General features: G+C 36.7%; 1 protein-coding gene and 1 long non-coding RNA gene across 8 annotated transcripts in view; one reads left to right on the top strand and one right to left on the bottom strand.

Moving 5' to 3' along the window:
- LOC306662093 overlaps positions 1 to 16,116 on the top strand; it is a 58,705-nt gene that overhangs the window by 41,843 nt on the left and 746 nt on the right. For 2 of the 7 annotated variants that reach the window (XR_013764059.1, XR_013764060.1), the window contains one exon: positions 8,620 to 8,747. The exons of 1 other annotated variant lie outside the window; for it this stretch is intronic. This is a non-coding gene — a long non-coding RNA (uncharacterized lncRNA). Of the gene's footprint in view, positions 1 to 4,893; positions 4,973 to 8,619; positions 8,754 to 16,116 lie in introns of those variants that run through there. 4 more of the 7 variants (XR_013764058.1, XR_013764061.1, XR_013764062.1 and 1 more) reach the window with 4 other exon arrangements.
- Positions 1 to 16,116, bottom strand: part of NTN4 (netrin 4) — a 103,783-nt gene that overhangs the window by 31,556 nt on the left and 56,111 nt on the right. The window contains 2 exon segments of the mRNA XM_079141598.1: positions 8,639 to 8,827; positions 10,815 to 10,941. Of these exon segments, the coding sequence (XP_078997724.1) occupies positions 8,639 to 8,827; positions 10,815 to 10,941 (316 nt within the window).

Raw genomic sequence — 16,116 nt, forward strand, 5'->3', positions numbered from 1 at the left:
CCTCACCCATTTAATCAACTCGGTCTTTGTTGAATCAATGAATGTGCCTCTGAATAAGCCACAACCATAGAATAATTCTATGTTTTGATGAATATTTTAACAGATTCATGTTACTCCTCTTTCAGGTTTTCTAGTGTCTTAACATCACAGCATACAATATTAAAATACTAGAAACAGAAAAAACACCAAACAAATCTATAGAAAACGGAAGTGGTCAAAACAAAGTAGATTATTATGAACCACCAGGGCATGACTATTTCCTTCATTTAGTGCTTCACTTAGTTCAGTTATATTATTTGTAATAAAAGCTCTTTATTGTAACTCTGCAGGAGACATTCTCCACCCATAAGTGCCTTTCACTGGAAGCAAATATTTTTTCACATTAATCAATCTGAAATTCCTTTTCTTCTCTTTCAGGCAATTATATCTAATTACAATTCTTTGTTCTAGTGAAGTTACTTTTTTTTTTTTTAACCACCCTCTGTATCCCTTATACCTTTTCAGTATCTGTAGAAATTTTTTGCATTTTCCCTAAGAAGTTTCCTATTTTAATTTGCATACACTTATCATCCTTCACATTTATTCATTAGTCTGTCTTTTTTCTCGATTGTTTTCGTTTACAGATCTGGAACACTCTGCAGTCAATTCCATGTTTCTAGTGTTTGGATTCCTCAATACAGTTCTGTAGAGTTGGATGTTACATGGGTGTTTATCAGCAATCAGGATCTTACTCAAAACCAAAGGACACAATTAAATAAAAAATCTAGGTCCTTTGCAAATTACTTTTGGCTCTAAAATATGTATCTGATTATGTCTACCTTTGTTTATTCATTTTGTTTTCAATTAGGTCACAGCGTAGAGTAGAATTCTTTGGATCTTTGTAGGTCTTTGTAGGTCAAGGTCTTTGTACTCAGACAAACCTGGGCTCAAGTCCTAGGTTTGTCGCTGATGAGCTGTGTCAACTTGGATAAATTACATAATCAATTTAGGCTTCAATGTCCTCATTTATAAAATAGAAAAAATGCCACTTAACTTATAAAGATTGCTGAATGAGATAACTTATGTAAATTACCCAGCACAGGGCCTGTGTACAATAGCCATTCAACAAATGTTAATTCCCTTCTTTATGCCCCCTCCTAATTTTGTTCAGATTTTATGCAGGTTTTGATATTTTATAATTAGTTGCTTGATTATTTAATGCTTGTCCTCATCAAATGCAGAATGGCATATTATCTATTCAGTGAATTATACTTCCTGTTTGAGAGACATTTTAGAGAATTTCATAACCTCTCCCACTTCCTAAATTTGACATTAATTTATGAGGTGTCTCTTTTTTGGGGGGTGGGGAGTGAATTTTAACATGTGTTATTTAATCTTTTTAAAGGGTTGTCCTAGTATGATTATTACTTACAAAATATCTATTTTCTCTACCTCTATCACTTCGAAATTCTCTGGTTTTGCTTCCTAAAAACAAAACAAAACAAAACAAAAAAAACCCAAAAAAATCTAGATTAAAGTTTCCCAACTACTACTGCCAAGTCACTGGTTCTATTTAAAGTTTTCTTTTCAAAAACAGTTACTTCATATTGATTCTATGCTGGAATCGTTCACAGTGGCTTTCAATATAAAACAAAGATGTCTATGTTGTTTATATGGCATAAAATGAGCTCATGTGGCTTTGCCAAAACTAGTTTGAAAGAAAGAGCTTGCTTGGTTACTATTTGAGTGACCTCAGCCACCCTTGGAAACGTGGACTAGAAACAGGCATTGGAAAGAAAAATTGAAGGTGCTTATGGGTTCCTAAATGTGTCATTGTGGAAAGGTGCTCTGGATTTAAGTAATTAAAAATGTCATTTGTAAGACAAATGCAAAGAAATAAATTGCTATCCTAGAGGTAGAATGAAATAATTGTTTGACAGCGATACAAATGAACAGAGAAATAGAGTCTTCCTGAAAGAATTGTGAGAAGGTGCTATTTGAATAGACTGAAGGATGGAAAAATGGTCATTCTCCCAAGATCCTGCATTTCTATCAGTTGAGTACTTTACACCTAAGCCAGAAAGAAGAAAAGGAGCAGGGGAAAAAGAAGAAAAGAGAGATCTAGAAGCTAGAACCTTTCTTTACCAACATAGTTGGCTAGTTGAGGGTAACCATGCCCCTGTAACCAGATGGCATCTTGGTAAACACTTGGTTTAGGTTTCAGGGCAGAGGGACCAAGTTTATTTTTATTCACTCTGTGAAAAGGCAATTGACTACATTTATTTTGGCCCACCAGGGCGGAAGGAAGGGCATGCCAGTTTTTCAAGAGGTTGTTTACTTTGACAGGGAATACATTCTACTCTGTTTTTCATTTGCTGATTTTTCTTTAAATATGGAGACTATGCAATAGTTAAAAAATATGTGTCTTGACATAAAAAGGCAAGTTTATTGCAAGAAACAAACTAAGTTATCCTGAAAAGAGAGTTATTTCTGCTTTGCAAAACATTTCTTCAAACATCTGTTTCAAATGTGTTCTACTAAAGTAAGGGAAATTTTCTATAGAAAAGTATCACGGAGTAGCTATCAATATCCATTAAGCAACCAATTTCCCATCCATGCATCATTTAATATATCCTTTGGTGATAGAAAGAGGAGGATTGGGAAGGAGAGATTTATGAACTGGATTCAATTATTATCTAAATAGCAACAAAATAACATTTATAGTAGTTTAATGCTATATTCTAAATACATAAATACAGAAGCAAATGTCAGTGTAGTGCTAGGCTAGTTTTATTATCAACTTCTAGTATCATTACAATAATCCACCTTAAAGTATGAGATATTTATGGTCAAAAAAATCTATGTGAATAAGGGGGGATGTTTCTGGTTGGAATAACCAGATATTTATTTTGAAATGGTTACCTAGAATTTGTGCCAGCAATTTTCTTGGAGAAAACCAGAAGTTCTACATTAGAGATTGTTAAACGGAAGAAGATAATTGACATGAATGCCTACCAGTATTTATCAGTATATCAGGAAAAGTGTCTAGCCAGAGATTTAGTAAATCTTTAGGATTTTCTACTAGAGATATGGCTAATTGAGTGAGTAGATTAAGTTACAGATGATTGTTAACATTTCATCCAACATGGTGTGAACAGAGCTCTGCTAGAAACTGGACTGGCATACACAGTGGTTCTCATGCTGACCTGGAGGCCAAAAGGCCAAACTAGAATTACCAATGAGACTTGGTAGAGAAATACAGGTTTCTGGCCCTGTTTCCTGCTGGAGAGTCAGAGTCGGTAGAAGCAGGTCAGGACTCTGAGATTCCATGTTTTCAGTTAGTGCTCCTAGGTGGTTCTGATCCGCATCCTGGTCTGGAAACCAATGAGGAGAGAGCAGTGCTTGAGATCAGAAAAATAGGCTATGAAGACAGAGGCTAGACTTTGTCCACAGGAAAGAAACACTTTCAGTTCTGCCTTAGCGTCTCTCTGATTTTCTGGCGAATGATCTAGTAGCTTAAAGTTGGACATGATGGGAATATTAAGCCATAGAAATTGGCAAGTGCTATAAGTCAGGACCTTTTTCACCCCCTTATCCCCTGAAATTCAGTATACCTGTCTGGTAGGGTTATTCTCACCTTTGAAATATGCCTGCTGTGGGAAAATCTACTTAGGTTATGGGATACCAAAGTCATATGCATGACTTTAGAGGTTTCAGATGAATTCTTCTAAGAGACCATGCTCTTTCAGAACAGAGTACTACTCAAAGTACCTCAGTACATGGACCTGTATCCCTGCTTTTCCTCTGTCTTGTAGCAACCAGCCACTTTGAACCTTCATTTCTGTTCTCAGCCCTAGTTTCAGCTGGAAAGATTCACATTTTCCCTTGTGGTTACAGACCTTAAATGCACTGTCCTTTAAAACATTTTTTTTCCCCTTGAGTTGTAGGAATAAATTCAGTTTCAATGATCTCCACTTGTCTTGAAAAAACAAACAACATCTCTGGAATCCTCAGAAGTGATTTCTTGGCATGGAAATGTGTAGTTGATTGTCTGGGCCCCACAGCAGACTCTGGTTAAGGTTGAAATGAAGAGGAAGTGAGGACAGAGATGACTGAATTGCTCACAAGAATTAATTTACTGACCAATAGATTGGGGTTAGGGCCCTATTTCTTCAGGTTTGATGAATTTATGACCATTAACTCAAAGTGTAGATAGAAGAACCATTGCATTTAGCTTAGTTCTTATCAGGAGAATGAGAGGGAAAAAAACAGCCTACAACATTAATGGAGCCAGAGTTCTTGGCTTTTTCAGCAGGATGCTACCTAACTGAGAACAGGGTCCTAAGATTAATGTCACACCATCTGTTGAATGAATTAATGTACTCAGGCAAGTATTTTGTTAAGTTCAAGGTCAGCCTCTTTGTGAGGCCCAAGGTAAATTAGTGAGATCCTGTCTCAAAATAAAAAGGTCTTGGGCTATAACTCAGTGGTAAAGGGCCCTGGGTTCAATTTCCAGTACCGGGGGTGGGGAGGGGGGAGAGAGAGAGAGAGAGGGAAAAAAAAAAGAGTAAAGTAGGGGTCATAATAGTACCTACATCAAAGCACTTTTGTAAAAGTTGTATGTATTAATACACATACAACCCTTTGAATTGTTAACAGAAAGTAGTATACATTCAGTAAAAGTCAGCCATTGCAATTACATCATCATGATTGCCACCATGCTGTCTTGAAATGATTTTACTGTAAGTTACCCCACATAGAACATAAGATCTTTTGGAGAAGACCTTTTCATCTTTATAGACCTCGTGCTTTCCAGAGTATCTGGAACAGAGGAGATTCTCAATAAATGTTTTCTTGAACTAAGTTGAGCTATACCTTAGACTTCTACTAAATTTATCTGGACTGCTGCTTCAGGTTTTCAATGGTTCCAACTCCTGAGGAGACAAAATCCACAAAAGGAGACAAGAACTATCACATACTCCCTGCTGGCAGTCCAACAGTCTGAGGACTACCTGGGCCTTGTTGATATGGTATCGGTGATCATTTCATTGTTAGAGATGAACAGTTCATTTCCTTGATACACAGTTGTAGACTAAGCAATTGGACATGAAGGAATCTTCTAGGGTATGTCTCTCCAAATGAAATCTTATAGATATGGCCATTACACATAGAGGGAGGTTTATAATGAATATTAGTATATTAAATTCCAAGAAATTCTGAACAGACCTTTAATTCATCAAGTCCTAAATTTGAAAATACCTCTCATAATTCTTACTAACATTTCATGGATTAGTGTTTTATGGAGAATCAAACTGTGGAAGATTCTGTTTCACGGAACACATTCATCTAGATTTCTATTTTTTCCTTGGTAAATCTCTGTATAACTTATTTTTAAAATTCTAAGTTTGTATGCACACAAATAGAGATGTACATCTTAGTTAATTTGGACACCTGGTTAAGTTGGGTGTTTCAGCTAGCTAATTTTAAAAAAATGTAGAGGAAGTGTAAAATGCTTTCAACCCTTGGATTGCTGTTGTCCTACAACAGCACTCCCAGCCTGTAGTGTGATATAACTACTAGGAAATTTGTTGGAGTACATATTTGATTCCCTGGGTCTGGGTTGGGATCAGAGGTTCTGCATTTCTAATCAGCAACCAGATAATGGCAATGAAACCACTGTGGGGCCCACACTCTGAGCATCAGGATAATTTTCTGCCTTGGCAAGCACAGTAGAATAATAAAATAAAATTGTTATTTTGAATAACATTGTACTTGCCATTGATCGAACCACACACTGAGATAGTTTAAATTTTTTAAAATATCAACTTCCTCATGAAAGGAAAGTAAAAACTAAGGAGGAGAAACCTCTAAGTATAGCAATAGCTTTATTAGCACCTGGCATGAAGTCTGGTGCATTATAGATACTTAATAAATGTTAGATATGTTAACTTATGTGTCATAGCTTTATTGTCAGAGTTAATAACCAAATAGGTGATATTGTGAGATATTTGCTAAGGAAGGAGTTAGTGACATGAAAATATTACTAATGATGAAATGCTGTAAACTATTGCTAATCAAACAATACATTATAGAGAGTACTTAGGTATTGAAAAGAATTATATATGCTAATAACTGTTGGGATCTACTGCAGGCTTAGAAAAGGCCACAGTAATATTCTGGAAGAAGATGCCAGTAAGGAAAACCCACCTAGGGAAGTGGATACATTTGCCCCATTGTGGAAGAATCAGAAAGTGAATGGAGACATGTCTTCCATGGGGAGTCTGCCTACTGGTGCAGGGGCTGTCCAGAGAAGGGAAGAAGGAAATACAGATCTTCTGTACTAACCCATACATCTCCTGCAAATCATGCTGAAAGAACTAAACTGGCATTAGTTTTTCATAATTTCCCTGCTTGGGCCTAGGCAATTATACCAAATGATATTTATTGACTGACTATCAATTACTTGTGGGCAAATGTCTTAGGACATTTGCTCTAGGTATTCCCTCTGTCTAAAATGATCTTCCCCCAGTTAAACATTTAGCCACTTCTTCATCATTTTCAGATCTTTGCTCGAATTTTCCCAGGATGAGGCCCACGTTCATCATCCTTTTAATGCAGTGCTTTGCCACTCCTCTTCCTGCCCCAAACCCTTTATCCCTTCTAACTTGTTTTATTTGTTCATCTTTAACCATACCACATATCACCTTCTCGCACATACCAACTTAGCAATTATATTTACTGTCTGTCTTCTCTGCGAGAATGGATGCTCCTCAAGGGCAGCAATCTTTGTCTTTTTCCTTGATATGTCCTAAGCACTGGGCACATAGTAGGCACATAGTATGCAGTCACTAAATGAATGAATGAATACATGAGTAAATACATCAGGTACATTGTAGAACATACTGCTTCAAGTATATACTATGTAACAGTATCTTTAAAAAATGCTATCAGGTGTGCTACAAGGTAATCATCTAGGTTACTAAATGACAAGTCTTTTCCTTTTTTTTCTGCTTAGAAATTGATACATTCTGATTTTTAGACATTTGTACTAGTGGTCTAAAGCTATGGGATACATACATATACATATCTATTCATTTAAACATATCTTGTACAAATTGATGTTAGCACTGAATGTGTTCTAGGTCAAGACACTTTCATTAGCTGTCCTTTTAGTCAGCACATGCAGATAAGGATCCTTTAGTTTAGACTGTAGGGTACTGTGGAAGTTAAAGTAATTACCTTTGACATAAGGTATTCTTAATAAAGTACAGAAACCCCATAGTATTATTTCCCACCTTCTAGCTAATAGGAGAGCAGTTATTATAATACTAGTTTTCATTTCTGGGGGCTTACTGTATGACAGGCAATGTGATAAACACTTTATCTTATATGCATATTACATCTTATTTCTCATTAGAGCATTACAGAAGAAGTTGGAGTCTAAGGGGAGAGCCTCAGTAGTTGGCATAGTGGTCATGAGCTGGAAATGGCAGTGAAGACATTTAATCTAGATCTAGATCTGTTTGAAATCTATTAAAAGGAAAGCCTGAGCACCCACAAGAAGCAGAAGTACAATAGAATTCTTGGAGAAATTTTATGGCACAATCCAAAATTTATAGCTTGATGTCGAAAGTGAGTTGTACCATTCTCTCTACCTTCCACTACTTAGGAGGCGAAGCATGGACAGCAAACCCATTTGCACCACACACACGGATTTTATGTCTTCTCCCTGAAGTTAAAAATATGTATCTTTTAAGAGCACTTTGGTTTTTCCTTAAGAAAGAAGAAGAAAAACCTCTCAAGGCCTTAAATGCTTATTTTTCATTGTATTGTCCCTGTTTTTGAGCTGGAAGATGGAGTCCTTGGTAGGGGAAGGAAGGGCATGGTTGTCAATCTCCATTAATAGTCCTGAGTGGTTTCTGTTGTGTAATAATTTCCAAGTTGATAGACACATGACTACTGAGGGAGTTAGATGCACTATTCATCCACACTAAGTGTACAGAAGCTCTGTAGGCACTCTTCGTATTCACATAGTGAGGATAATATCACATGAATTAGGTAGATCTTTTAAAATTCAATCTTTTTTCAAATTAGCTTCTTGGGGTTATGCCAACAAAGAAGCAGGACCCTTCTTAAATGAATTTAATATTTTGAGGGAGGGTATAAAATTCTTGTTATGCTCAAAATTAGTTAAGGTACCCAAACACAGAAGAGCAGTGTCAACCATAGTGCATAATAAAACCAAAACCTGTGGTTTTTCAGGTGTTCAAGTTCACAATAGAGGTGAAAGCAGGAGTAGGTAACTACTCTGTATGTCATCACGTTGAGTTCATTTACTATCTATTCCCTACTCACATAGTCTTAAGACCATTTTAAAGATCTCCCCCTCTTCATAATTTTTTTTCTCTTATTGCTCATTTTATTTTCTAAAATGTGGTGCTACGGGACATAATTTCACTTCATGGGGCATGAAAAGGAGTATGACTATTGAACTGTTTTCACCTAACATATTGAAAATCCTTACCCCTTAACAACAAGGAAATTATCTTATCCACTAGTATGTTGTTAGAGAATTTCATGACCAGCAAAACAAAAACTGAAAAGACTCATCTCTTTTGCACAAACCATCCTTCTTTCTAGGCCTCATGTGTTGGCTTACTTTTGCAAGCGTCTGGAGCAGAGAAGGGCCTCCGGAGGTCACGGTAGAAGCCTGGCTTACACCGCTGGCAGTGCTGACCTTCTGTGTTGTGCTGGCAGTTATTGCAGACACCGCCACTACGATTCCCCGATGCCTCCCACACGTTGATGTCGAAGTGACAGGTATCAGCATGCCCATTGCACTTACAGGCTGGAAAAAAAGAAGCAGCAGAGGAGAAACACAAAAAATTAAGCACATAGTGACAAATTCTCCAATATTCAAATAACTAAAGGTAGGATGGGGAGGCCAGAAGTGTAGCTCAGTGGTAGAGCACTTGCCCACAATGTCTGAGGCCCTGGGTTTTATCCCAAACCTGCAACAACAACAACAACAACAACTATATATATATATGACAAGCTGCTTGATAATTTATTTCATTTTATAGTTTTTTTTTTGAAGAGTATATAGTACAAGAATAGAAAGCATATAAAACAGTGTATACTGAGAACCCTGGCTTCTCCATACCTGTTTATCCTTGCCTTCAATAGTTTTTTTTTTTTTTTTACTAAGTTTCTTATCTATCCTTCCATTTTTCATTATAGATTATTAATTAAAAATAAGCATTAGGATATGCATGAAATCAACAAGCGTGGATTCATCTGGTCAGACAGATGTTTTGGTTATCTTATCAACTGGGGTCGGCATTTATTTTGGAAAGACTTGGAGTGGTCACCCAATTCTCCTCGCTCTTTAATGAAAATGCTTCACCATTGCCATTCCTGCTATTTCCCAAGGTCATCACTGCGAGTCTCCTGACCTTACTAGGAAAAACCAAGATTGCCAGACATTATTTGAAAAATGGCAATTTATATTGTAGATATGAGCCTGAATTTATGCTCACTCCCAAGCCTGGAAGGAAACTCCTGGTGGACAGGGCATAGCAACTTGGCCAGCAAATTGAGTTATCTTTCATGAGGTCCACTCCTCAGCTGTTGTCCCTGTGGTGAGTATAAGGCAGTCTGCTACAGAAGCCTCAATCTTCTTAGAGAAGAGGCGCACAGTCTTGCTTTATGTAACAGTTTCTCAATGGCATTTCTAAGATCATCAATCAGTAGCACTGGGGGGCACATCTCTATGTTCTGTGTGTTCTTAGATGTATAGTGAGTTTCTGCAAACAGGACCAGAATGGCACTCTAGGAATTTAGGAGAAATTCTTTAGATTCTTTTGATGAGTGATTTAGAATGAGAATCTAGACTTTTTTGTAGAAACCAACTGTATTTGAAAATGTTTGTGCTATTGTTCTTCATTGTTTCCTTGATATGTTATGATATTTTGACTAGATTTATATCTTTAAAAAGCATATTGTAAGATAATTTAAGATTTATGCTTAAAGGAAATCCTTTACATTTCCTAGAAACAAAATAAATCAATATGATTCCAAATTATGTATGGGAAGAGACTTCTCCCAAAGTTACCCACGGTTTTTGCCTTTAAATATGTTGAGTGTAAACATTACTGCGGGCTTGTGCATTTCTCTGGACATTTTACATTGCAGAGAGAAAAATGTTTTTTGTTACCATGTTTTTTACTCTCCTATCTAATCTCCGATCTCAAACCCAAAGTTAGTCCTAGCAAAGCAATCTCATTCTTAACTTACTGGCTTGATTTCAAATCTGATCTGTCATTTCAAGTATCATACTGAATAGAAGGCATAATGGTATTATGGGGGAAAAAACTATCACTTCTGAGTCAGAGGACTTTGTTAAGTCCTGATTCTTTCATTTACTAACTTTGGCAAGACACTTCACCTTACCGGGCCTCAGTTTCCTGATCCCTGAAATGGAGTTAACACCACCCACTTTTTTAGGGTTGTTTTGAGAACTGAAATTCAAAATAGATACTTTCATGGATTATAGTTTAACACTTCCACCCAGAGTTGCTCTTGTGTCTAATAAGGTTGGTATTATGTCAAATCGTCCAGGAAGGTGCTTAGGTCTCACAGAGGATCCAAGCAGGTAGGCAACGCATTCTTGGCAAATCAGTACTATTGGCAATTTTGCACACCATTGTATTTTCAGTGGTCGAAGTCATACTAGATAGGGACATGGTTATATTGTGTGTCTAAAGACAAGAAGGAGTCCACAGATAGGTTTGCTCTACAGAGAAGGCTTTGAGCGTGGCGGGCTTGTTACTTACTTCTGCACTCCTTAGGAGCCCCTGTTCTGCCATCAGCTGCCTCCCAGGGCCGGTCATTGTACAGGGGTGCGCAGTGCTGGCAGTGGCTGCCTGCTGTGTTATGCTTGCACATGCACTTCCCGTGAACCTGCAAACAACATCAAGCAAGAGCCGCGCGTGTAAGTGATGCCAGGAAGGACAGTCTCCCCACAGTGCCACTGCATCCGTTGGCTTTGATCATGAGACACCCACTCACTTTTCTGAAGAGGTTAGTTATGTGGAGGAGCGATCCTTTCTTTAGCTTATCATGTGATTAATTCAAAAGAATATTTTTCTTGGCTATAGATCTGTGACCTTAATGAGCATTTCTGAGGTTCTAACTAAGCATTTAAGTAAAAGTTTAATACCATTATATTTGTTTATTCTTTAAATAAAAAAATCTTCACTATAGAAAATTTAGAAATATGAAATCTCATAACAAAGTGATATTAATATCAATATTTAGAGTATATATTTCCAAGACTTTAAAAATACAATTACATTTAAGACTTTTTTCATATAATATATTGATCTTTTTCCATTTCATGACATATTCTTGCATAACACACATTTAAATGTTCTCTTATGTGATGTACAATTTATTTGACCAATTACCTATTTTATTGTTATTTAGGCTTGTACATATTTTTATGCTATATTTAATGCTCTAATGACTATCCTTGTAGCTAAGCATTTGTGTAAATCATTATTTCCTTTGAATGTGTTTTCTAGAAGTAAAATTGAAGGGTTAAAATATGTATATCATTAAGGCTTTGAATACATTTTGTCACAATAACTAGGCATTTTCTTTTGACCCCACAGTCAAGTACCTGAAGGTTTATTAAAATAGTATTTTTTACAGAGAGGAATACTTTAGTAGAGACATCTGATAATTTTAATTTTCTTGGTATTATTTTACTGATAACTTCTAAAAATTAACATTTTGGATCATCTGCACTACCTCCTAATGTCTAAGAATTGCCATGGATTCCAGTACCAAGATGTATTTACTGATGCTGACATCACAACTGTAAATATGGAAACTTTGTAAAGCAGCTCCAAATGGGGTTTGTATATATGGATCTAAGAGGGTTTGTTTTCCTTGACAATGTTAGAGGTAACAAATTATACTAACCAGTCAGCAAATATTTAACAAGTATTTGCAAGGGGCGGTCACTATGCTACACTGTTGGTCTACACTGTCTTGGTCAGAAGGAGATAGTGTAGTTAGAGAAAAGGATTTGTGTAGGAAAAAATAAGAAATAAACAGGTCAGTATGTAAATACCTAAGAAGAAAAATGATGTTGGAACTGAAAAGATGCAGATGTCACCAGGGGCTGCAGTTGTGGAGGGTTTTGTGAGAGGTGCTGGGACTTGAGCCCTCGACAGATGGGCAGCCATTTCTAACAGGTCAAAGGGAAGATACCTTCCAAGAAGAGAAATCAAAGTGAACCAACGTGTGAGGAGAGTCTGTGAACAAAGTTTATTTCACTGTATCTAAAATATTTTGATTGCAACAAAAAGGCAACTACTAACAATGACATGTACTTAAGAGTGGTCAAACCAAAATGAGACCCTAAAGTTCAACAAACTTGGAAACAGCCACATCAATACATTGATATACTATTATTTCAGACATTGGAGTAAATTGTCATCACGTCCAGGACCTGTGTCTTTTTATGCTTCCCCACATATACATCCATCGTTCCAATGGCGGAGGCCCTCAGGGAGGGCACATGTGTGTGACTGCGGTGGGCATCATGCTCTCATTATGTTCAAGTGCCGGATTATACCCAGGGCTTAGAGGCTGTTTGTGAATGAACCACGTGATGCCTGCGGGTCATAATTGGGAAAATTTTACGGATAACATTTTGGTGACCATCTTGCTAAACTTAATTTCAGTACATAGAAACATAAAGCTCTCATGCTTAATGAAAATAATTGCAGTCTTTTTTAATTCTCAGGGGTTAGCAAGGATAGAGAGATTTTTAAAAGAGGATAGGATTGGCTCCTTGGAGTAAATTGGTATTACAAAAATCTTTGTTAATAATTTTCTTTCTAGAATTTTGGCTAATATTATAGATTCCATTTATTGGTTTTGGTCTTGAAATGCCCCAATATGTGTTGAGTGATAATAAACTATCTTCTCGGGCCTCTCTTCTCGACTATCTCTGACATTAACGGTTTATTTATGGAGGTCCATGGAGCTATAAAGGGTCATCACACTTCTCCATGCACACATGCAGGCAAGCTCTAAAGACAAAGCTGCTCTTAAACTTGGAGAGCTGCAGGAATTCATTTGGTACTGAGGCCTTTTCATCCTAGCTCCTGCAAATCTGGTTTTTCCTGTGTATCTTCATATATAAGTATATGTGAACACTGAGGCCCTACTGCTTTTATTAAATCTTTTTTATTCAGCATTCCTTCTCATCATGAAAAAAAATAGAAACTCTTATCAAATATCTTCTAGTTGGTAAGTTTCTTTAAAAACTCTTAGTATGAGACTTCATCTCACATCAGTCAGAATGGCAGTCATTGAGAATGCAAAGAAAAATAAATGCTAGAGAAGACATTGAGAAAAAGGAACATTTTTACACTGTTGGTGGGACTGTAAACTAGTACAACTACTATGGAAATCAGTATGGAGTTTCCTCAAAATACTAGAAAAGAAATCACCCTATGACCTACCACTTCTTGGGTATTTATCCTTAGGAATTAAAAAGTCATCCTACTGTTGTGATACATGCGTAGCCATGTTTATAGCAGCACAGTTCTCACTAGCTAAACCAGTCTAGATGTCCATCAGTGGACAAACAGATAAAGAAAATGCATGTATACACCACATGGAGTTGTATTCAGTCATAAAGAAAAGTGAAATTATGTCATTTGCAGGAAAATGGATGGAACTTAAGAACATTATGTTAAGCAAAATAAGCCAAACTCAGAAAGTCAAGGATCATTTGTTTTCTCTCATGTGGAAGCTAGAGAGGAAAAAAAAAAAAAAAAAAAGGTGGTATATCATGAAAATCGAAGAGAGATCAGTAGTGAAAAGGGACTAGTGGGAGGGAGGAGTAGAGGGAAGAGAAAATACTGGGGAATGATATTGGCCAAATTATATTGTTATATTGTGTTCACGGATGAATATGTAACAACAAATTCTACCATTATGTACAACTATAATACACCAATTAAAAATGTGAAGAAAAAAAAACTCAGTAAAAACTGATGACTCATTGTTTTACTTGTAATACTAGATGCTGGTTTGAAACAAAATGGAAATTTGGAAACACTGGATAGGAAAAATTTTTCAAGAGTTTAATGAAGTAAAGACACATGTATCTGATAGCAGTAGCACAATGGAGATTAGTAGGAAGGGCAGTTTTTGTGAATGTCTAAATCCCATGTCATAAACAAAAAACAAGCAAACAAGACATACAAAATACATATAAATTGATAGAATTAGAGTCAGAGCTCTTATAATAAACCATCCCTCCTCCATCACTGCTGTCAAAGGGGACAGAGGGATTATCTGAGTAGGGCATTAGATAAAGGAGTATTCAGAGAGAGAACAAGGTCAGTAAGTACTATCTGTATAAAATGTCTAAGTGCAGTCCCTGGGGTCATGTCTTGAAGGGTACACAGGAATGTATTTAGAGAGCAAAGGCAAGAAAATAAGAACCGCAAAGGAACGTTCAAGGAACAATCAATAAATAAACCAGAAGTACGTGTTGGAGAGGTAGTGGGGTCCAGGTCATGGAACATACTAAACATCAACTTAAAGAGGCTAAAATTTATCCTGTAGATAATACAGATCCATTGAGGTAAGGAGATAAATGAAAGGTATATTAAAAACATTTTCTTTCCTTCACTTTAAAGAAAAATCCTTTCTACTTCCCTAATTGCCTATTGTTTTCCCCCCTTCCCTTTTATTGCTTCTTTTCTACATCCCTCCCACCCCCAGTTTATGCCTTCCAATAGCCAGTGGCACCCACATGCATTTTCTATAACATTCAGAATTTCAAAAGGTTGTTAATTTTATTCACTACCCTTTGGCATCTTTTCTACTTTTTAGCAACCATATATTAAAGACTATATGGAGATGTTGCAAAGTTGTGTTAGTTTTTTTTTTCCTTTTTTTTTTTTTTTTTAAAGAGGAACTCAACTATCGCCATAGGTTCCATTTATCAGTTGTGGTCTTGGAATGCTGAAGGCTTATATGTAATTTCACCCAAGTCATAGGTTCATCCTGTCTCACAAATTCCAGGCCTCAGGAGGTCACAGACATTTGGGGGGTAACCTCATCAAACATTCACATGTATCACAAGATAATGCTGGACAGGTTAGTTCCCTCTGGAGTAAGGATTTCATGGCATTCCCTTGTTCCCACATGCCGAGGTTTGGGATGAGCCTCCCAGGGTCTGAAAGATGCTAGTCCAGCAAATTTTTCTGCATACAGAAAAATTCAAGGAGCTGTCATTTTGAGAATTACCAAAAATAGCTGTAAATCATTACCTAGACAGTTTGAAACAAGAAATCCTTCCTCAGCGATACAACTATTGCTGTTCAAGCTTGAAAGATCACCCACTATTTGATGCTCGTGAAAAATGTGCAAGTAAAACTAGGTCTTCATTGAAAAAAAAAAAAAAAGACAAAAAAGGAAACTTTAGTAACAAGTTAAACATAGCTCTTGTTTGGTACACAAACATGAACTAGGTAAAGAGCAGGAAAATGGAATTGTGCCCTTCAAGTTTAGTTGAAGAAAAGTGATGTCTGTCTGTCTAATGGGAAAATGAGAAATTTACCTTAATAATAAAACTATGACTCCTAATTACCCAAGAGATATTTTGGACATTCCAAGTTTCAGGAACCCCTCTGTAAATGCTAAAAATTCTTTCTCTCTTGATGTCATAAGTTTCATTCTCATATCTAGTTGAGTTTATTTGCTACTAATGTTAACCTACTTGACAGTCATTTTTAGCATATTTATCTTATAGGAAAGGACTCATACAAACTTTGAATGAATAATCCAAAGAATTACTGGAATAGCGTGTTTGTTTGTTAAGAGCTGCCCATGTTCCTCAAAAATATTAAAGCCAGTCTGGGGGTATAGCTCAGTTGGTAGAGTACTTGCCTCACAAGCATGAGGACCTGGGTTCAATCCCCAGCACTGCGGGGGGGGGGGGGGGGGGGGAGAAAGAAAGCCAAAGAGACGTGGATGAGAAAATATCATCTCTTCACATTTGAAACTATAGACATTAAGAATTTAAATCAGGGCAAAATGAGG

The sequence above is a fragment of the Sciurus vulgaris genome (assembly GCF_902686455.1).
Source record: "Sciurus vulgaris genome assembly, chromosome: 5".
Classification (NCBI taxonomy): Eukaryota; Metazoa; Chordata; class Mammalia; order Rodentia; family Sciuridae; genus Sciurus; species Sciurus vulgaris.